The sequence below is a fragment of the Staurois parvus genome, unplaced genomic scaffold (assembly GCF_062004578.1).
Source record: "Staurois parvus isolate SC_StPar_1 unplaced genomic scaffold, SC_StPar_1.0 ptg000154l, whole genome shotgun sequence".
Lineage (NCBI taxonomy): Eukaryota > Metazoa > Chordata > Amphibia > Anura > Ranidae > Staurois > Staurois parvus.
The window spans coordinates 23,676,826-23,700,047 of record NW_028317950.1 but is presented as its reverse complement, the minus strand read 5'-3'; the positions used below and the strand labels follow the sequence as shown (position 1 = coordinate 23,700,047).

The following is a 23,222-nucleotide window of genomic DNA, read 5'->3' as shown; positions in this document are numbered from 1 at the left end:
ACAGTGTGGTGATGAACGACTTTTCCAACATGATCAGGCACCTTGCCATAAAGCAAAAGGGATAGCTGAGTGGCTTGGGAGACAAACATTGAGATTTTGTGTCCATGGCCAGACCTTAATCCCATTGAGATCTTGGTCAATCCTCAAGAGGTGGGAAAACAAAAAACTAAAAAACTCCACAAATTCTAACAAACTCCAAGCACTGATTATGCAATAACGGGCTGCCATCAGTCAAGATATGGGCCAGAAGTGATTGACAGCATGCCAGGGCAAATTGCAGAGGTCTTGAAAAAGAATGGTCAAAAACAGCTAATATTGACTCTCTGGATAAATGTAATGTAATTGTCAGCAAAAGCCTTTGACACCTACAAAATGCTTGTAATTATACTTCAATATACTATAGAAATATCTGAAAAAAGATTTTAAGACACTGAAGCAGCAGACTTTGTGAAAATTAATATTTGTGTCATTCTCAAAACTCTTGGCCAGGGCTGTACACCTACAGGTGAAACTCGAAAAATTAGAAAATCGTGCAAAAGTTCATTTATTTCAGTAATGCAACTTAAAAGCTGAAACGAATATATGAGATCGACTCATTACATGCAAAGCAAGATAGTTCAAGCCATGATTTGTCATAATTGTGATGATTATGGCTTACAGCTCATGAAAACCCCAAATCCACAATCTCAGAAAATTAGAATATTACATGCAATCAATAAAACAAGGATTGTACATAAAACAATATCGGACCTCTGAAAAGTATAAGCATGCATATGTACTCAGTACCTGGTTTGGGCCCCTTTTGCAGCAATTACTGCCTCAATGCGGCGTGGCATGGAAGCTATCAGCCTGTGGCACCGCTAAGGTGTTATGGAAGACCAGGATGCTTCAATAGCGGCCTTCAGCTCTTCTGCATTGTTCCGTCTCATGTCTCTCATCTTTCTCTTGGCAATGCCCCATAGATTCTCTATGGGGTTCAGATCAGGCGAGTTTGCTGGCCAATCAAGCACAGTAATCCCACTGTCATTGAACCAGGTTTTGGTGCTTTTGACAGTGTGGGCAGGTGTCAAGTCCTGCTGGAAAATGAAGTCAGCATCCCCATAAAGCTCGTCTGCGGAAGGAAGCATGAAGTGCTCCAAAATCTCCTGGTAGACGGCTGCGTTGACCCTGGACCTAATGAAGCACAGTGGACTAACACCAGCAGATGACATGGCTCCCCAAATCAACACAGACTGTGGAAACTTCACACTGGAAATCAAGCATCTTGCAGTGTGTGCCTCTCCATTCTTCCTCCATACTCTGGGTCCTTGGTTTCCAAATGAGATGCAAACGTTGCTCTCATCAGAAAAGAGGACTTTGGACCACTGAGCAACAGACCAGGTCTGTTTTTCTTTAGCCCAGGTAAGACTCTTCTGACGTTGTTTGTTGTTCAGGAGCGGCTTGACAAGAGGAATACGACATTTGAAGCCCATGTCCAGGATCCGTCTGTGTGTAGTGGCTCTTGATGCACTGACTCCAGCCTCAGACCACTCCTTGTGAAAGTCCCCAACACTTTTGAATGGCCTTTTCCTGACAATCCTCTCCAAGCTGCGGTCATCACTTCTGCTTGTGCACCTTTTTCTTCCACACTTTTCCCTTCCACATAACTTTCTATTAATGTGCTTTGATACAGCACTTTGGGAACATCCAACTTCTTTTGCAATTACCTTTTGAGGCTTTCCCTCCTTATGGAGGGTGTCAATGATGGTTTTCTGCACAACTGTCAGGTCAGCAGTCTTTCCCATGATTGTGATTCCTACTGAACCAGACTGAGAGACCATTTAAAGGCTCAGGAACCCTTTGCAGGTGTTATGGCTTAATTATCTGATTAGAGTGGGACACTTTGAGCCTAGAATATTGCACCTTTTCACAATATTCTAATTTTCTGAGATTGTGAATTTGGGGTTTTCATGAGCTGTAAGCCATAATCATCACAATTATGACAAATCACGTCTTGAACTATCTTGCTTTGCATGTAATGAGTCGATCTCATGTATTAGTTTCACCTTTTAAGTTGCATTACTGAAATAAATGAACTTTTGCACGATATTCTAATTTTTTTAGTTTCACCTGTATGCCTTCAATCCCCCTCCCACATCCAGCACACCTGTGCCTCCAAATACCCCATCTATGCCTCCAACCTCCCCAATACATCTATGCCTCGAACCCCCCCTCCCCACCCCATCTAGCACATCCGTTGAGCATATCTGAGCCCTTAAACCTCAGTGCCCTGGGCAGGCCCCTACGTCCAGTGTACGGCAGAGTATCAGATGTTCTCCCCCACCCCCCTTTAGCTCCTCTGGTGTCTCTCCTGCTGACTCCTCCTCAGACACCAAGAGAGAAGCACCACAAGAAGACGCTATGACGTGACCTGGTGCCTGGGATTTGTCAAGCCCTAGTCTCTAGCATTACTTTACAGCCTCACTTTCTCTAGGTTAAAGGGCCAGCAATCAGAGGTAGCTGCCATATTTGTGGAGCCATTAAAGACAATACATGCGCGCGCACACACACACACACACACACACACACACACTATTGCCAAAAGTATTGGTATGCCTGCCTTTACACGCACATGAACTTTAATGGCATCCCAGTCTTAGACCGTAGGGTTCAGTATTGAGTTGTCCCACCCTTTGCAGCTATAACAGCTTCAACTCTTCTGGGAAGGCTGACCACAAGGTTTAGGAGTGTGTCTATGGGAATGTTTGACCATTCTTCCAGAAGCGCATTTGTGACGTCAAGCACTGATGCTGGACGAGATGGCAGGGAAAGGGATAAAGGATAAGCCCGACACTCCCCTTTCCCGACGAGCACCCAATCTGTGCCCATTACACTGCAAGGTCTTTCCTCTCCCTGCTAGTCCCCGTGTGCGGTGCTGGAGACAGGAAGGGAGGGGAGGAAGAGATAAACAGCGCAATGTTAGAAATAATTAAAGTCGCCATAGAGCCCCTTTTGTTTTTAAAAGCCCCAGACATTACTTAAAGCAGATGTAAATAGTTTTGGTTAAAATTATTTTTTTTGTTATCTGGGACAAGAAGATTGTCAGGATGGACAAGTAGATTGGGACACCGATTTAGTCCCTGGACAAGTAGTTTTTTCAAAATATTTCCACACCCCTGAGACAGGCAAGTACCGTTCTCCTGGCAACTGCCAAACCCAGACATGTTCATCAGATTGCCAGACAGAAGCACGACTGGTCACTCCAGGAGAACATGTCTCCACTGCTCTAGAGTCCATGATTTACACCACTGTATCCAACGCTTTGCATTGCACTTGGGGATGTAAGGCTTGGATGCAGCTGCTCGGACATGAAAACCAATTCCATGATGCTCTCTACGCACTTTTGTGCTAATCTGAATGCCACATGAAATTTGGAAGTCTTTAGCTATTGACTCTGAAGACAGTTGGCCTACCACTTCGTGATGGAGTTGCTGTTGTTCCCAGTTGCTTCCACTTTGTTATAATACCAGTAACAGTTGACTGGAATATTTAGTAGCAAAAAAAATGTCACGGATGGACTTTTTGCACCGCTGGCAACCTATCACGGTACCACGCTTGAATTCACTGAGCTCCTGAGAGCGACCCATTCTTTCACAAATGTTTGTAGAAGTAGTCTGCATGCCTAGGTGCTTGATTTTATACACCTGTGGACATGGAGGTGATTGGAACACCTGAATTCAATGATTTGAAGGGCTGGCCCAATACTTTTGGCAACATAGTGTATCTTGAGCGGCTACTATACTGCAAGCAGCAATGCTGGCAGGAAAAGGAGGTAGGTAAGCACAGACATTTTTGCCAATATAGTGCTATATACAGTGAGGAACAGAAGTATTTGAACACCCTGCGATTTTGCAAGTTCTCCCACTTAGAAATCATGGAGGGGTCTGAAATTCACATTGTAGGTGTATTCCCACTCAGAGACAGAATTTAAAAATTTCAGGAAATCACATTGTATGATTTTTAAAGAATTTATTTGTCTTGCACTGCTGAACATAAGTATTTGAACACCTAAGAAACAGCAAGAATTCTGGCTCTCAAAGACCTGTTACTGTGCCTTTAAAAAGTCCACCTCTACTCCACTCATTAATCTAACTTAGTAGCACCTGTCTGAGCTCTTTATAGACACCTGTCCACCCCACAGTCAGTCAGATGCCAACTACTACCATGGGCAAGACCAAAGAGCTGTCAAAAGACACCAGAGACAAAATTGTGGACCTCCACAAGGCTGGAAAGGGCTACAGGGCAATTGCCAAGCAGCTTGGTGAAAATAGATCAACTGTTGGAGCAATTGTTAGAAAAATGGAAGAGACATGGGAGAAAGTCATGTGATCAGATGAGACCAAAGTAGAACTTTGTGCTCTAAACTTCACTCGTCGTGTTTGGAGGAAAAAGGATGAGTTGCATCCCAAGAACACCATCCCTACTGTGAAACATGGGGGTGGTAACATCATGCTTTGGGGGTGCTTTTCTGCAAGGGGACAAGACGACTGCACTGTATTAAGGAGAGGATGAATGGAGCCATTTATTGTGAGATTTTGAGCAACAACCTCCTTCCCTCAGTCAGAGCATTGAAGATGGGTCGTGGCTGGGTCTTCCAACATGAGAACGACCCGAAGCACACAGCCCGGATAACAAAGGAGTGGCTCCGTAAGAAGCATATCAAGGTTCTGGAGTGGCCTAGCCAGTCTCCAGACCTAAATCCAATAGAACCTCTTTGGAGGGAGCTGAAACTCAGTGTTGCTCAGCGACAACCCCAAAACCTGACAGATCTAGAGGAGATCTGTGTGGAGGAGTGGGCCAAAATCCCTGTTGCAGTGTGTGCAAACCTGGTCAAGAACTACAGGAAACGTTTGACCTCTGTAATTGCAAACAAAGGCTTCTGTACCAAATATTAACACTGATTTTCTCAGGTGTTCAAATACTTACATTCAGCAGTGCAAGACAAATATATTCTTTAAAAATCATACAATGTGATTTCCTGATTTTTTTTTAAATTCTGTCTGAGTGGGAATGCACCTACAATGTGAATTTCAGACCCCTCCATGATTTCTAAGTGGGAGAACTTGCAAAATCGCAGGGTGTTCAAATACTTCTGTTCCTCACTGTGTGTGTGGGTGTGTGTGTGTGTATATACACACACACATACACACACACACACACACACACACATACGTACACACACACACTGGGTATAGAAAAGAATCACCCCCCCTCCCTTTTAAAGTAATCACATTTTGTTGTTTTGCAGCCTGTAATGAAGACAAACACCATTTTTGTTTTACCCAGCTGTATTTACAACTTATTTGCAGGACTGCTCAAGTTCAGATAAATTTGAGGTCACCGTTTGTGGACTGCAGTCACCAAATCATTCCACAGATTTTCAATGGGTTTGGAGTCTGGGCTCTGACTAGGCCATGCAAGGACATTCACCTTTTTCTCCTTCAACCGAGTGGTCATTTTTGCTGTGTGCTTTGGGTCAATGTCAAGTTGGAAAGTAAACCTTCTTCCCATTGACAACTTTCTGGCAGAGGGCAGCAGATTTTCCAGAAGAATTTGACGGTATTTTGCCCCATCCATTTTTCCTTCTATCCTGACAAGTACTCCAGTCCCTGCTGCAGAGAAACACCCACACAACAGGATATTAACACCTCCATGCTTTACTGTAGGAATGGTATTATTTGGATGAGGAGTTGGTTTTCCACCAGACATATAATTTAGTGTTGAGGCAAATAATTAAATTTTATCACATTTAGTCTCAAATGACCATAAAACCTTTTTTACGGGACCTCAGAATCTTCTTATCGTGACTGCATGTGGCCTTTCTGGATTGCCTTTTTTCCTGCAACCCTCCCATACAAGCCACTTTTGTGGAGAATTTGTGATATTGTCACATGCACACAATGACCACTGTCAAATTCCTGCAACTGCTTCAGAGTTGTTGTAGGCCTCTTGGTAGCCTCTCTGACTAGTTTCCTCCTGGCTCTTTCATCCAGTAAATACAGCTTGATAAAACAAAAACTGTGCCTGTCTTCTCATTTTAGGCTGCAAAGAAACAAAATGTGATTATTTTAAAAAGGGATGGGGGGGGTGCAATTCTTTTCTATACCCATTGTATGTATATACATCTCGACATCCACGTATAGCAGCAGCTGTTTTCACATGTACAAAGTTGCTGTAGCTTGTTCAACAAAACAGGGCCGATAGTGCATGCAGTGCCATACTTTAGTAGACTAATGGTGCTGACCACTTATGCATAATAAGCACCATGTAATTGGATAGTGCAATAGCTAAGTGAGCTGGCAGGGGTAGTGGAGGAACGGGTGCTGTCTGGAGACACAAAACGCAGAATTTTAACCTCTCACTGATTAACTATCACTTTGGAACCAAAGCCTCATCTTAAAGAAGTTTAACTTGGAAAAAAGACAATTTTTCACTTTCCAGGTACATTTTTTCAGTAAAATGCTTCATCAACATTTTAAGTACAGCCAAAGCTCTTTTGGCCATGCTTCTCTCCTGTGGATCACAGGACTGCACTCACTGTGATCCAAATTCAGCTGACAGCCATCTAATGCCCGCTGACATCGCAGAGCCGGTCCAGGCCCTGCAGGAATCCCAACAAATGCCTGACCGGCATCTGACTCAGCCCCCCAGCATGCCACTAAGAGCAGCTTACGTCCCCCTCCCCAGCCCAGCACTCCAGTGCTCAGAGCGGACCCAAGCACTAAGCGATCAACAGTCTGATCGCTAAATTCTTGGGGTATAATTGGGAGGGAACAGCTGCAATATCAAATCAATGCTGCAAACAAGTATGTTTGTGTTTTTTTTTCCCCCCATTCCCACACTCCCCTTAACTCACTCCACCTAAACTTTGTAACCTTGAACATTAATTTTTTGGTCACGCAACCTGCATATCAGCTGAAGGGGGAAACAAACTCATCTACTTCCTGTATTCTTCAGCCATAAAAAATAGGTATAGGGTATAAAAAAAAAAAAAAAAAAAAAAAAAAAAGTTAGATGGCGAACTCTCACAGTTGGAATATCAAAAAGCATACAAGAAGTAGGCTGGCTAAGATTACAAAGGACCCCCCACCTAGGATTAAAATAAAAATTCGCTCTACTAAAAATTTATAACACTTTTTTTTTAATTTCACATTCTACCTGCCAGTGAAAGTATCAGTGTATACCTCACTTCAATTCTGTACACAGCCAACACAGTTGTGAAGCAAAGAGAAAGATACATAGTTGTCTAGCAAGCAATATTGTTTACAAGTATAAGACGTGGTCACATCCCACCACTAGTCTGCTCAAGCAGCTGTCAGTGACCGCTTGGATCACAAAATAAACTGCATGATCATGTGCTAATCCTAAAATGGAACACAGATTAATATTTCCAGCACATAAAACACTGTGTAAACATGATCTATTGTACACCCTGAGAGTTAAAGCTCAAATCCAGAATTGTATTTGTTTTATATACTGTAGAGCAGTGAAGAAGTTAGAGACTGTCAAGTTTGATGGCCCTCTGTGTCCCCACTGGGACAGCAAGGGTCGAAATTCTGTGCAACATGTAGAACAGAAAAAGAACATTTTTTAAAAAGAAAATTGAGGAAACTGATGAGTAGAATTTTTCTCTCTCTGCTGCATGGTTTGACAATAAGCAAGATCTGATGACAGGAGCTCTTACATGTCTTTATATAGTGCTGACAATTTACACAGAACTTTACATACTATACATTCACATCAGTCCCTAGCCCTCTAGGAGCTTACAATTTAAGGTTCCTAACTCGCATTCATACATATACATACTAGGGCCAATTTAGACAGGCACAGATTAACATACCAGCATGTTTTTGGGATTTTTGGAGGAAACTGGAGTACCCGGAGGAAACCCATGCAGGCACAGGGAGAACATACAAACTGCATGCAGGTAGTGTCGTGCTTGAGATTAAAACATTTAAACCCAGTTGCTGCCAGGCAGACGTTCTAACCACCGTGTATCCCACTTCTCCAAAGCTGAAAAATGCAGCTGAATTTGGGAATTAGGAGGTTAATCACGCTTTACAATTTTTACTTTTTAATTAAAATAATTACTAGACGTCCTGTCAATGGTCTGTCAATACACATCTTCAACATACAGCTGTCCCTGGCAGTACTTCTTTTCCATAAGATTTCCTCAATCTTCTAGGCTGAATGACAGCTCTCATTATTCGACCCAACTTCCTTCTGAGTCCAGGCCACCATGGACCTGCCTCCTAGGGGGATGGAGTCCTCATGCTGCCCAAGAGCATCGTTCAGTACAGTAGTAAGGACCACAGGAGGAACAAGATGCATCACTGTGCAGCTCTACAGGATGAAAATCTGCTGAAGTTTATCAATTGGCCACATGCCATTTGAAGGTGGTGAACTTGCCCATGAGATGAACAAGGAAATTCTTTATTCAGCTGCAGACCTATTGATTTCAAATATATATGGGGAAGCTCAGGGATACTGTGAAAATGAGGTAAAATGAGGTTTGGGAAGGAGATGATCTCTACAAAGGTGCTACTGGACACAGGAATATGAGATGGATCATAATCTTGGCTTCCCCCACACTGCAAAAGGCTAAAGAGGAGTTCCAGTCGCACTGTGAAAAAATAAGTCAGCAGCTACAAAAACTGTAGCTGCTTATTTTTAAAAAACAGCCACTTACCTGTCCCATGATCCCACAGTGTCCTCCCTGAAACCCGTTTCACCAGCCGTCTTGTGTTCCAGGCACCGGCATCTTCAGTGTGGGCACCCAGATGTGACAGCTTACAGCTTGATAGCCGGGTGCCCACTGCGTATGCACAAGTAGCGCTGCACTCCCTGAATGGCCCTGTAGTCTTCTGGGACCTGTCACGTGTCCCAGAAGACTACGGGGAGGGAGGGTAGGAAGACAACTTCCACTTCTGATCACCTAGGCGATCGCAGAAAAAGGGACTAGACTTTAAAGCGTAACTTCCCCTTTTGGGTGGAGCTTCGCTTTAAATGCTCATTTTATTCTAGGGTACTCCCCCCTCCAACTCCCACAGGTTCCTCCATCTACATGTCTGGTCCCCCAAAGCCTCTTCTCTTTAGATCTCTGTCCAAGCTATCACAGCTCTGACATCAGCACGTACAATGCAGCTCCAATAGACCTACATTGTAATTAGAGAACATCAAGGGCTTGCCCACAACTTAGATCAATGGAGGAAAGAGGAGAAGGCTTGGCTGCTGGGAGAAGAGATAAGGCAAGTAAAAGTCCTTCCTTTCTTGTACCCTAGGGAAAAATTAGAAACCCTTGCAGTGCAGGGGAGACCCACTGAAAGGGTAGTTTGTGAAGTTCAGATTTAAAGAATATATAAACCCAACACTTCATATTCCTGATATGTACCATGTACTTGTATGAAAAATTATCCTGTTCTCTTTGTATTGCTTCCTTTGTGTGAAATCCCTGGTGTTCCTGCCAGTCCCTCTGCTTTCCTATATATACAGAAAACAAAAAAACAAAACAAAAAAACGACCACACTAGGCATGAGAGCACAGCGTGGTCAGTTTTCTGGCTGTGCTGGAAATTTGGCCTTCTCTCTTCCAATGATTAGACTTGTGTTGATATTAAATCTTAATTATTTTAGAGAGGAAGTTAACCCAATTTTGTATCTCTTACCTGTAGGTACTGTAAATATCTCCTAAATGTACACCGTTTAGGAGATACTTACTGTAGAAGCGCTGGTGACATCACAGTGTGCAGTCCTTTGAGAGAGCTGGGCCATGGTCGAAACTCCCACGGGTGAAAATGGAAGCCTCAGGCAGCCATGACAGCACCCCGCTGGAGGGCTTTGTTTTCAGGTAAGTCTTTCATAAATGTACTAGTATGTGACACATACTAGCACATTATGCTCGTAACTTGCAGGGAGAATATCTTTTAGATTTTTATTTTGCCATTTACTACCGCTTTAAGCGCTTTCCACCACTTATGGAGTATGCGGCTTCTTTATCTTTCAATCCTTGTCCATGTTGCAGTTTAAGCTGCTGCCAAGAACACTGACCTGGGTTTCCGGTTTCAGGGTGGCTCCTTTTGCTTGCAGCATCCTATGAGCCACTCTTGCATGCAGGGACAAATGTGTCCCCCTACACTGTGTGCATCAATAAAAACACAAGCACTGTCATCCAAGATGGCAAGACACTTCCTTGCTCCTCCCTTCTCCAAGCTAACATAATGACTTCAGACTGCACTGTCCACTGTTAATTTTTTCCTATGATTGGAAGTTCAAGAAGGCAACAATGAGAGCAGGAGCCAGCAGCATTGAAAGTTGTAAGCTGCAAGTGCCAGAGTCAGAATAGTAACAACTAGTTTACTGGACATGTTTATTTTATTGTGCTCAATGTGCTAAAAGAAAAAATGCTGAGGGTTTAAAACTTTAAGCTTCAAAAACAAAAGAAAGCAGCTGATTTTTTTTCCAAATGCACAGCTGCTCTATTTTGAAAAACATTTCCCTCACATGTCCATTATATGATGTATTATGGAGAACACCAACAACGTTATGGACCAATACACCATTGTCATGGACCTCTACTGATACTATAAATAGATTTTGCTGGGTTTTTTTTTTTTTTTTTTAAACATCTGCCCAACATCATCATTCCTAAAACCCAAATCTTATTTCAAACCTATAATACACACCAATATTTATTTATTTTTTTTATAAGGAGGGTGGACAGCACCAGCAGGTAAAAATCATTATCTATGCAAGTAACTAGGTAGACCCCCCCCCCCCCAATCCAAACAAGAAAAAAAAAAAAAAAACTAAATCTCTAAGGGCTCGTTCACACCAAAGTGCAGAGACGTCAGTTTTTCTGCATGCGTTCTGCGAAAGCACAATGGAATCAATTGTTCTCTATGTACCCTGATCACAACACTAGTATCACCTGCAGATTTATTTCTGCGCAGGAATTTCTAACATGTATAAAACTCATTGAGGCACGCATGAAAACTGATGTCTCTGCAAGTGAAATCTACGCATCAGTTTTCATGTACATATGGTGTGAACAAGCCCTTAAACTTTGTGTTTCTTCCCTATTGTGGATGTGCACGGCTGTCTTTGGTGCAGATTTCTTTATCTGCAGCTGTGTCTGCTCCATATTGGCACTATATATCCACACGCTCAATAGGTTTATATTTAGCAAAAAAAGTTAGCAAATCTGCAAGGCAGAGTAGGAACTGGCCAGAAAGGGATCCTTTTGACACATTTGGCCAGCTTGAACACGTATTGCAGTATATTCTAACAAAGAATCCCCATTTAATAAGCAAAGGTTTGCTATAGGTAAGAGTTAAAAAATGCCTCCTTATCTGATGTGCTGTATATATGAAGCTATTCAGGACCTGAAAACTCATATCTCCATTTCTACTGCATGGTGCAGGTTGGGATGCCTGAAGTTGTGATATTACAGGCTAGAAGTGTACACTTACTCTACCCCCTTTTATGCACAATTTTCTATCTGGTGAGGTAGATATTTGTGTGTCCTCATTGGGAAGAAATTCTCTATTAGGACTCATTTACCCTGAACTGTGTGACATTTGCAGTCAAAGTGACATGAAAATATTCCTTGCTTCCTATAAGGTCTCATCTTGAGAATCACATTGAAAGTACAATTCTCCTTGCTACATTTTGGGTGTTAAGATGAAATGGGGGAGCCTTGACCATCACAGTAACAATCCATGCCTGCATGAGTTATAGTAGGATGTGCAGTGTGAACAGGTGTCTTCATGACACAATGGGGGAGATTTACTAAAATCGAGCACACAGACGCTGGTGTAGCGGTGCATGACAGCCAGTTTCTAACTTCAGTTTATTCAATTAGCACAGTGGCTAAATGGTTAGCACTTCCACCTGGCAGCACTAGGGTCGTTGGTTCAAATCCCAGCCACGGCACCACCTGTCTGGAGTTTGCATGTTTTCCCTGTGCCTGCGTGGGTTTCCTCCAGGTACTCCAGTTTCCTCCCACACTCCAAAGACATGCTGGTAGGTTAATTGGCTCCTGTCTAAATTGGCCCTAGTATGTGTATGTATGAATGTAAGTTAGGGACTTTAGATTGTACGCCTCTTGAGGGTTAGGGACTGATGTGAATGTACAATATATATGTAAAGCGCTGCGTAAATTGACGGTGCTATATAAATAAAACATGGAAGCTGATTGGTTTCAATGCAAAATGCAGTTTTAGTAAATCTCCCCCACTGTGACGGTAGACCAGCCTCTCTCAACCAGGGTGCCTTGGGGTTTCTTCAGAGGTGCCTTGGCAAAATGTCTACAAAATTGCCCAAAACTTGTTTATGAGCCAGCGAGTGGATCAAGCCTGCCTTTTAGTTACACAAAGCCACAAGTTCCATTGTACACTATTAGGACCTTCTAGCCACAGGCATCCTGACAACCAATGACATCATCAGCTGATAATGAGGATGTCAGCTGCCTGCACAGCATCCTAGTTTCACCCTCCCCCACCCCTCTCCTTCAATACTGGGGTCACATTAGCTCAGTGATGGAGAAAAACTGGAGGGAGAAGAGAAACAATGGAATACTAGTCAGTACCAGTGTGCAAGTGTATTTGCTTTGGAAGAATAAATCACTTCTAATGTTGAGTATACATGTGTGGATGTTGCTGCTTTATATAAAACTATTAGAATAGTTTTTCACATTTTAGAATGGGGTGCCTCAGGACTGTCCATAATTTTAAAGGGTGCCATGACTGACAAAAGGTTGAGATACACTGCAGTAGACCGACAACCTGCAGATTAAAATGTCCTCATCAACTACAGGGTGGGAGGGGGGCAACACCATATGTACTACAAGTCCCAGCATACTCCAGCTAGCAGGAAAGGCTGGGATTTGTAGTCCTGGCAAGGCATGGGTGGAAAGGCTGGTGGGGCAGGTTGGAATTTGCAGTCCCACAGCAGCTGGAGGTCAGAAGAACTCATCAGACAGACTAGGCCCTGAGTGGTGGCAGAACTACAAGTCCCAGCAGGCTCTGAAGTTGTCTGGGTGCTGTGGCATGCTGGGGAGGGTAGCTGTACGGCAGCCACATGGCTACGTGTGGTCTGTATTCCTCTCTACAGACATGTGGAGCTGCCAGTATAGCACGCACACTCCATGCTGCCTCTGTCTGCACCAGCCATTAAAGAAGGTCCCCCTCCCCGGCCTGCTTCCTTCCCCAATCCGGCCATACACATCGCTCCCTGCCCCACGAGGCGTACCTCCTCCTCCTTCTGCTCTCCCTGGGAACGACGATCACACAATGAATGCTCGGCTTCCCTCGCCAGCCGGTGCTCCATCTCTCCCGCGTCGCGGAGTATGACTTCACGAGACCGGCTCAAGGCGATGACGTCAACGGCACCGGTGGGGGCGGGGGAGGGGTTGAGCAGAGGAGGCTGGCAGAAGCGCGCGAATTTGGCGAAGAGGCGTGTCTTAGTGACACATTGTGCTCAGGCACGTGACTGGAGGAGATAGGGAGTACCCTGCAAGGGATGCGCGGGGCAGAAAGAGTGTGAAAAATGGGGCAGTAATTGGGGGGGTGTACTAATGGGGAAAGGTGGTAAGGAGGGTGCAGGAAATAGGAAGGGTAGAAAAAAAGAGTACAATACCAGGGAAGGGGGGTATGAAGAGGGGTGCAGTAATAAGGTAAGGCAGTATGAAGAGGGGCGCGGGAACGGGGAAGGGATGTATGAAGAGGGGCGCGGGAACGGGGAAGGGATGTATAAAGTGGGGGGCGAAAACGGGGAAGGGATGTATGAAGTGGGGGGCGAAAACGGGGAAGGGATGTATGAAGAGGGGCGCCGGTATGGGGAAGGGATGTATGAAGAGGGGCGTGGGAACGGGGAAGGGGTGTATGAAGAGGGGCGTGGAAACAGGGAAGGGATGTATGAAGAGGGGAAGGGGTGTATGAAGAGGGGCGCCGGTATGGGGAAGGGATGTATGAAGAGGGGTGCGGGAATGGGGAAGGTGTATGAAGAGGGGCGCAGGAATGGGGAAGGGATGTACGAAGTGGAGCGCGAGAATGGGGAAGGGATGTACGAAGAGGGGCGTGGGAATGGGGAAGGGATGTATGAAGAGAGGCGCGGGAATGGGGAAGGGATGTATGAAGAGGGGCGCGGGAATGGATGAAGAGGAGTGCACGAATGGGGAAGGGATGTATGAAGAGGGGCGCCAGAATGGGGAAGAGATGTATGAAGAGGGGCGTGGGAATGGATGAAGAGGAGTGCACGAATGGGGAAGGGATGTATGAAGAGGGGCGCGGGAATGGGGAAGGGATGTATGAAGAGGGGTCCGCGAATGGGGAAGGGATGTATGAAGAAGGGTGTGGGAATGGGGAAGGGATGTATGAAGAGGGGCGCGGGTCTGGAGAAGGGCAGTATGAAGAGGGGCGCGGGAATGGGGAAGGGATGTATGAAGAGGGGCGCGGTAATGGGGAAGGGATGTATGAAGAGGCGCGGGAACGGGTAAGGGATGTATGACGAAGGGCGCGGGAATGGGAAAGGGATGTATGAAGAGGGGTGCGGGAACGCGGAAGGGATGTATGAAGTGGGGGGCGGGAAGGGATGTATGAAGAGGGGCGTGGGAACGGGGAAGGGATGTATGAAGAGGGGCGCCGGTATGGGGAAGGGATGTATGAAGAGGGGCATTGGAAGTGGTGTATGAAGAGGGGCGCGGGAACGGGGAAGGGATGTATGAAGAGGGGCGCGAGAATGGGGAAGGGATGTATGAAGAGGGGCGCCGGAATGGGGAAGGGATGTATGAAGAGGGGCGCCGGAATGGGGAAGGGATGTATGAAGAGGGGCGCCGGAATGGATGAAGAGGAGTGCACGAATGGGGAAGGGATGTATGAAGAAGGGCGCCGGAATGAGGAAGGGATGTATGAAGAGGGGTGCGGGAATGGGGAAGGGATGTATGAAGAGGGGTCCGCGAATGGGGAAGGGATGTATGAAGAAGGGTGCGGGAATGGGGAAGGGATGTATGAAGAGGGGTGCAGTAAGGGCTCATGTACACTGCAGCTGATAAACTCACGTTCAGGAGTTTTTCTGCATTTTTTTCAGCAGCCCCTGAACTCTCCCTAATGTTTTCCTATGTGTCCATGTACTCTATGTCATTTACAGTTGTTTTTGAACTCACCAAACTTGCGTTCAGCAGTAGATTTTACCAGCGTTTCAAACGCGTGTAAACGTGGTTAACCGCATTTGGAAGCGGTTTTTCAACTTCCATGTCCATATGCTGTCCAGAGCCTTTTTCATCATCAGAAATGCATACAAAGCATCTTCCATGTATTCAAATGGACCCAGTATACCAGCGCAGTCAGGTGCAGGTTTTGCGTGAAGGAAAAAAATGGTAGAACGTGCCGCATTATGCTCACGATGGGATCCATAGTGAATACAACCAGAAAAGACAGGTAACCTCAACACATACTGCTCTCTCTGCTTCTCTTTATATTTCTCTCAAACTGTCTGATATAGTTAATTTTTTACTGTTTTTCAGTGCATTCTGGGCATTTGGGAGAGTCTCCTGAGGTTATCTTTTAAAAATGCTTCTAAATGCAAACATGGCTAAACTGACGTTTTTTAACCTACGTTTTCCAGAAGTTTCCATCGTTCAGAAGAGTTTTCCAAATGCCCCATGTACATGAGCCCTAATAGGGAAGGGATATATGAAGAGGGGTTCAGTAATAGGGAAGGGATGTATGAAGAAGGGTGTATTATTATTATACAGTATTTATATAGCGCCAAAAGTTTGCTCAGTGCTGTACATTATAGTGGGGGACAGTACATGAGACAATACAGTAACAATACAATGCGATACACGAGCGGTTCGAGGGCCCTGCTCCTTGGAGCTTACAATCTAGGAGGGAGGGGAGAGTGGTACAGGAGGAAATAACTGTGGGGGATGGAGTGGTAGGAAGAGTGGAGAAGATCGGCTGTTAGGTGAGGGCGTGGTAGGCTTCCCTGAAGAAGTGGGTTTTCAGGGTGTGCCTAAAGGAGAGGAGAGTAGGTGATAGTCTGATGGGTTGGGGTAGGGAGTTCCAGAGGATAGGGGAAGCCCTGAAGAAGTCCTGGAGACGGGCATGGGAGGAGGAGACCAGGGAACTAGAGAGTAGGAGGTTTTGTGAGGAGCAAAGAATGCATTTTGGGTGGTAGATGGATATCAGGTTGGTAGTTTGGGGCAGTGTTATGGATAGCTTTGTACGTCAATTTTAATATTTTGAATCTTATGCGTTGGGCAATCGGAAGCCAGTGGAGGGATTGGCAGAGGGGGGTGGCAGAAACGGAGCGGTTGGTAAGGTGGATGAGTCTGGCTGCAGAATTCAGGATAGACTGAAGTGGGGATAGCCTGTGTTGGGGTATGCCGGTGAGGAGGGAGTTGCAGTAGTCAAGTCGTGATATGATAAGGGAGTGAATGAGTTGCTTTGTAGTTTCAGGAGTTAGGAACGTGCGTATTTTGGAGATGTTGCAGAGGTGGAGTCTGCATGAATTTGTCAATGATTGGATCTGGGGCTGGAAAGACAGATTGGAGTCTAGAATGACACCTAGTACTTTGGCTTGCGGGGTGGGGCTGACGGTTGCGTTGTTGCTCATGATGGAGAGGTCCAGGGGGAGGGGGCGCGGGCTGGGGGGAAAACTAGAAGCTCGGTTTTAGCAAGGTGTAGTTTGAGGAAGTGGAGTGATATCCAGCCTGATATGTCGTTCAGAAGGCTAGTGATTCGGGCGGAGACTGAAGGGGTGAGGCGAGGGGTGGAGAGATAGATTTGAGTGTCATCGGCATAGAGGTGGTAGTTGAAGCCGTGGGAGTGTATCAGTTGACCAAGGGAGGAGGTGTAGATGGAGAAGGGGCCCGAGGAGAGAACTTTGGGGGACCCCAACAGAGAGGGGGAGTAAGGGGGAGGTGGCAGCATTATAGGTGACACTGAAGGAGCGTTGTGATAGATAGGAGAGAGCGGAGTCTCTGAGGCCAAAAGAGTATAGTTTTTTGAGGAGGAGGGGGTGGTCGACCGTGTCGAAAGCCGCGGAGAGGTCGAGGAGTAATAGCACTGAGTAGTGGGTGTAGGAATGGAGAAGAGATGTTTTAAGAGGGGTGCAGTAATAGGGTAGGGATGTATGAAGAGGGGTGAAGGAATGGGGAAGGGCTGTATGACGGGTGCAGGAATGGGGAAGGGTAATATAAAGAGGAATGCAGGAAAGGGGAGAAATGTCATGAAGAGTGCAGTAATAGAGATGGAAACCGAGGAAGAACCCTGGGGTGATTAAGAAACATCACAAATCCCACCTTGGTGAAAAGTGAGCATGGATCATGTAAATATAAGTTGTGAATAATTCAAATAAATGGCATGGGTTTCCAGAAGACTTGTTGCACAGTATAAATTATTGGTGGTGAACTTGAAAATTAGAGGGCTTTAAGTTTGGCCCGACAGCTCTAGAGCAGCGGTTCTCAACCTGGGGGTCGAACGACTCTTTCACAGGGGTCGCCTAAGACCATCGGAAAACACATATTTCCGATGGTCTTAGGAACCGAGACACCGCTGCTCTATCCGTCTGCAGGTGTGGGCGGGATGACATGCCGCCCCTGTCATCTGGACACACCCTCAAGATCAATCCTCGCCGGTGATTGGCCGCCGGAACTGTAGCTCAGGAGAGGCACACAGGCGGCCAATCACCGGCGAGGAGGTGGAGCTTGGAGAGGAGGAGCCAAGCGGCACCGCGAAGATCGAGCGAGTGAAGAGGGGGGAGAGTGGCCGGAGAAGGAAGACAGCTGACAGGTAAGTGTCTGTACCATGGGAGAGGGAGGGAGCGAGCGAGCCCAGGCTGGAGCAGGGGTCAGCAAGGTAAGTATCATTGGTGTCAGTGGGAGGAATAGTGCCCCATCATTGGTGTCACTAATACCAATGATGGGGCACGATTCCTCCCACTGACACCAACGATGGGGCGCTGTTCCTCCCCCCACTGACACCAACGATGGGGCGCTGTTCCTCCCCCCACTGACACCAACGATGGGGCGCTGTTCCTCCCCCCACTGACACCAACAATGGGGCGCTGTTCTTCCCCCCACTGACACCAACGATGGGGCGCTGTTCCTCCCCCCACTGACACCAACGATGGGGCGCTGTTCCTCCCCCCACTGACACCAACGATGGGGCACTATTCCCCCCACTGACACCTACGATGGGGCACTATTCCCCCCACTGACACCTACGATGGGGCACTATTCCCCCCACTGACACCTACGATGGGGCACTATTCCTACCACTGACACCAATGATGGGGCACTATTCCTCCCATTGACATCAGTGATGGGACACTATTCCTCCCACTGACACCAATGATGGGGCACTACTCCTCCCACTGCAAAATTACAGTTATGAAGTAGCAACGAAAATAATTTTATGGTTGGGGGTCACCACAACATGAGGAACTATATTAAGGGGTCGCGGCATTAGGAAGGTTGAGAACCACTGCTCTAGAGGGTTTCAAAATGACAGTGCCTTATTGGGTGTAGAGTTGTCTAGTATCCAGTTAGGCAGTCCTTCCAAAATGAATGGATTATAAAGCACTCCCAACATTCAAAAATTTTGACCATGCTGTTTTTTTGTGATGTACCATAATGCACAGAGAAAAGAAAGTGGGAGTAAAATAAATCCCAGTGTTAGTGGAAGTAGTAGTAACCCCCACACACGTTAGTGGGTGTAACAAGAAACCCCCATATTGGTGTAATGACTGGGAACCCCACCCCCCTTTGCCATCAATGATAGTACTGCTTAAACTCCACATCCAACATTGGTGGGTGTTAGCAGAAAGGTTACCTTCTTGCATTAGTGATCTGCGGTAATTCTGTCAGTCTCCTGCCAGTATTGGCTTTGTTCAAGTGCTACATGCTGGAACACAGAGCATTCCAGCACTTGTTACTCAACTGCTGCTCTGCAAACTGGCCAATGGGTGGTGGAATCAGTGGTTTATACACAAAGAGCCAATGGATGTATTGGGAACCAGGGGTACAAAAATACACACACATGCTGAGGACATAGAACATCAGTGAAAATGGTCAGGTGACATGTAGGGACTTGGTAGATTGAAGATTAGTTAAGTTCTTTGAAGACCACCCTAAAATATCAGATGACTTCTGAGTTTTTCAGGTAATTTGATTGGTTTGGTAACATTGCAGGATGGTGTGAAGAGAGGTGCAGTAATAGGGAGGGATAGTAAGAATAAAAACAAAACAAAAAAAAATCCAAGGTTTTCAACTTACTATTGAAAATCCATTTCTTAGAGTATAGTACAGTAGCCATGCTTCTTTAAATAGTTATAAATTTGTTATATTTAGCTACTGTCTGGTGATTGGCCACAGAAAAGTATTTTTGACTTACCTGTAAAAATCCTTTTCTTGGCTTAGATGTGATATACAATAAAGAAATGTTATTTTTCCCAATCATACAGGACACAGGCTTCTTCAAATCATTACAACTGGGACAGCAAAACACAGCCCAATTGAGAGATGGCCAACAAAGCAAACAAAGGTCAAGAGGCCCATATAACAAACACGCCATGGTAGAGTCGAAAGACTCAAAGAGCAGTTTTATCCGAAATTGGAATCAGAGGAACCACTTATGAGAAGGAAACAAAGTGCAAAGAAAAGGCCATGTGGCAGCCTGCAATTCTGAGAAATGGATGCCTTAAGGCTCTTTTCAAATAGGTCATCTGATCAGGTCCACCTCTCAGTTCTCCAGGTGGAGCTGTTCGGATGGTTCATGCATCCCTATAGACAGGCAGGTGTAAACAGACTTGTGTCTGTTTACACCCACCTACCTCTGGTCCACTATTAAAAAAAAAAAAAAAAAAAACAGGAAGAAAATCCATCCTTTTCTGTTCAGGCGGATTGGATCAGAGGGTAGTTGTGTTTAAAACGGACAGTGAAGTCATTTTACTCTCAGCCATCATTAGAGCAGAGTACGCTCTGTCTATATCTGCTCTGCAGAAACCGAGCAGACACGGATCTGTCATCTGCCTGCTCTGATTAGCAGGGCATCTGTGAGTGGATCAGAATATAATCCACAGGGAATTTGCCCCATATGAAAGGGGCCCTATGCTGAAAAGTCCATGAAGCACTCACAAATCTGGTAGAGTTTACCATACAGGGAAAGAGTGAACTCTTACCTTTCAAACAAAAGGCTTTGGTGGCAACCTGTGTAATCCAGCTAGTGATGGTGGAACAAGAGACAGGAAGAATCTCACGGGAGCCCAAACAGGAAATCCAATTTCTAAATAGAAGCAGTAGTAGAGAGGTACACTTTCACAGCACACACCACATCCAGGAACTGTAGGGCAATATCCTAACTCAAGTGGAAAGCAGAGACCCTCTTTGGAAGAAAGAACCTTGCCCTTTCGCAATAAGAAAGGCTCCTTTGAGGATAAGGCCGCTAAGTTAGAGACTGTCATTACGGAGGGGATGATTTTCTAGGATCGGAAGTTTGAGAAAGCCAGAAGGTGCCCCCACACTTTGAGATGCAAGTGCTCCCCCTCACCCTGAAAAAAGGCTTGGTTGGTTTGGAAGGCCATATCTTCTTGCGAAAGTCACATCCTGTCATTGACTTTGTATTGTCTGGAAGGCATGAAAGAAACTCTTCCTAACAGCAGAAGTAGTAGACCTACTCAAAGAGACAATAGGTTTGTCATCTGAGGGAAGAGTACTCTTGAAGCACATAATCTCCATGCTGTACTTAACTAAGGGGAGAGCTGGGATTGCCCAAGACACAACTTCAATCCTCTTGGTTGCATGGCAGGGAGCACCAGATCACAGCTAGCCTTAAAGGTTTCTAACCTCTTATATACCAGATCATTGAACAGGGAGGTTTGTGAAGGTCTTCTTGAGGTAAAGGATAGCTGGATCTACCACAGGGATTGCCCACTTTAGGGGGAGAAAAAAAAAAATCTTTTGTGGGTAAGGACAGTCTCCATCTAGGACAGGCTCAACTAATGTATGAACCGAATAGGTCCTTTACTGGTGTAGGGAATTTTAGGGACCCCATACAGGACAATTTGGGGCAAACAGACTGCACCAATATCAAACAAATATATCATTTCCGGTAGCATTGCAATAATTTCCTTGAGATTTTGAGAAAACTCAGTTACTCATCCTAATCGGATGCCTCCAAAAGGTGAGTATTCTTCAGCTGATATCTACTCCTCTTACGGTGTCTGGCATTATAGAAAAGTCAAAAGCAGATTCAGGAGGGGAGGTTTGAGAGGCATGGCTATGACCCTGCGGTCTAAGGCCTCAACAAACCCAGAAATTCTGTCCAAGAACTCTGACACAGTGGCAGAAGTCTTCTCCAGAAAACGTGTGTTGGCAGCACCACATCTCAAAAAAGTTGGGACAAGGCAACAAAAAGCTGGCAAAGGAAGTGGTACTAACACGGGAGAGATGGAGGAACATTTTGAAACTAATTAGGCTAATTGGCAACAGGTCAGTAACTGTCATCATCCTGCTCCATCACAGCTGATGGTCTCATTAAAGCATCCTGGTTTTGGCTGTGCTACATTCTCTGTCTGTCCACCTGCAAGGTGATTGTTGTGGCCAGTCTCTGGGTAGAGATCAAACCTGATTTAAGCCAGCCAAGCCTGCAGTCTCATGCTTGTGATATTGCATTTGTAACACTTGCTCCAAGTTCTGTTTGTCTGCCCTGCTAGTTTGGATTCCCTCATTGATTACTTATTTTAACTTCTCTCTGAACCTTGCCTACCTTGTACCTGAACTGTCATTGAACCACTCTGCCTATCTGCCAACCACAAGTACCTGTTTGCTGTTCTCAGTGCACAAGTCCTAGTGTATAAGTCCTGGGGTCAACAGAGTAATGGTAGGCCTACTTGCCTTATGGGAAAGGGAGCTGCTATAGATTAAGAACATAGAAGCCAACTTTAGTGTCTGACCACCTGCATTAGGTTTAAGCATGACTGGGTATAAAAATGGCATCTCAGAGAGAGTGTCTCAGAATTAAAGAAGGGCAGAGGTTCACCACTCTGGAAAAACTACACAACTATCATCAAAAGATTCAAAGAATCTGAAGAAATCTCTGTGTACAAAAGATCCAAACGCAATACTGGATTTCCTTGATCTTTGGGCATCACTGCATGGGCTCAAGAATACTTAAACAAAATTGCTGTCTGTGAACACAGTTTGTCGTGGCACCCAAGAAAAAGTAAAGCTCTGTCATGCAAAGAAGAGGCCATATCTAAACATGATCCAGAAACACACCTGTCCTATCTGGGTCAAAGCTCATTTAAAATGGTCTGGTGCAAAGCAGAAATCTTTTTGGCAACCATGGGCACCGCATCCTCCAAACTAAAGAGTAGAGGGACCTCCTGACTGGTTATCAGCGCTCAGTTCAAAAGCCTGTATCTCTGATGGTATGGGGGTGGATTAGTGTGTATGGAATGGGCACTTTGCATCTCTAGAAAGGTGCCATCAATGCTGAAAGATTTATTCAAATTTTAGTGCAGCATATGTTCAGACAAGAATGGGGCAACATTCCTCTCCTAAAACTCCAGCAACTGGTCTCCTCCGTTCCCAGATATTTTCAGGGTTGTGAAAAGAAAAGGGGTTGCTACACCATGGTAAACATGGTCTTGTCCTAACATTTTTGGAATTGGGGTTGTACTACAACCCCCCAAAATAAAGGTTAAGACTGTCTGGTCTCTTATCTATGTGCTTACGGTCTTTCAGGTCCATAATATAAAATGCCCCTAGATGAGTACTCACAACATCTGCAGCAGAAAAGCAAGAGAGAGAACCGGAAGATGTTACTCAAATGGCATTCAGCACCCAAAGAGGAAAAGGCAGAGTGCACAAGTCCAGTAACCTCCTCAACAAAGCCGAGCCTGCACAGAACATACTTTAGGATGTGCAGACACAGGACAGTGCACCTAAGTAGAAGAGCACCTGGCAAGACGCCACTGTTTGGCAATAAACCGATGCCAAGCACCATTAACAGTGGCCATCCTGGAGCCCTCAGTCATGGAAGTATGACCGCAAACCAAAATGTACCCAAAGCAGGGATAAATTGGGCACACTGGAAAGCATGTTTAAATGGCTTCCTCCCTGTATTCACCACTTTCCAGTACCAGGGAGGGGCACTATAACATGTATGTGTGCATGTGTAA

General features: G+C 45.4%; 1 protein-coding gene across 1 annotated transcript in view; it reads right to left on the bottom strand.

The window, feature by feature from the left end:
* Positions 1-13,422, bottom strand: part of UBA1 (ubiquitin like modifier activating enzyme 1) — an 81,180-nt gene extending 67,758 nt beyond the window's left edge. The window contains exon 1 of the mRNA XM_089675251.1: positions 13,287-13,422. Coding sequence (XP_089531377.1) covers positions 13,287-13,364 — 78 coding nt within the window. The 5' untranslated portion in view covers positions 13,365-13,422. The remainder of the gene's footprint in view (positions 1-13,286) is intronic.
* Positions 13,423-23,222: the final 9,800 nt, after the last annotated feature.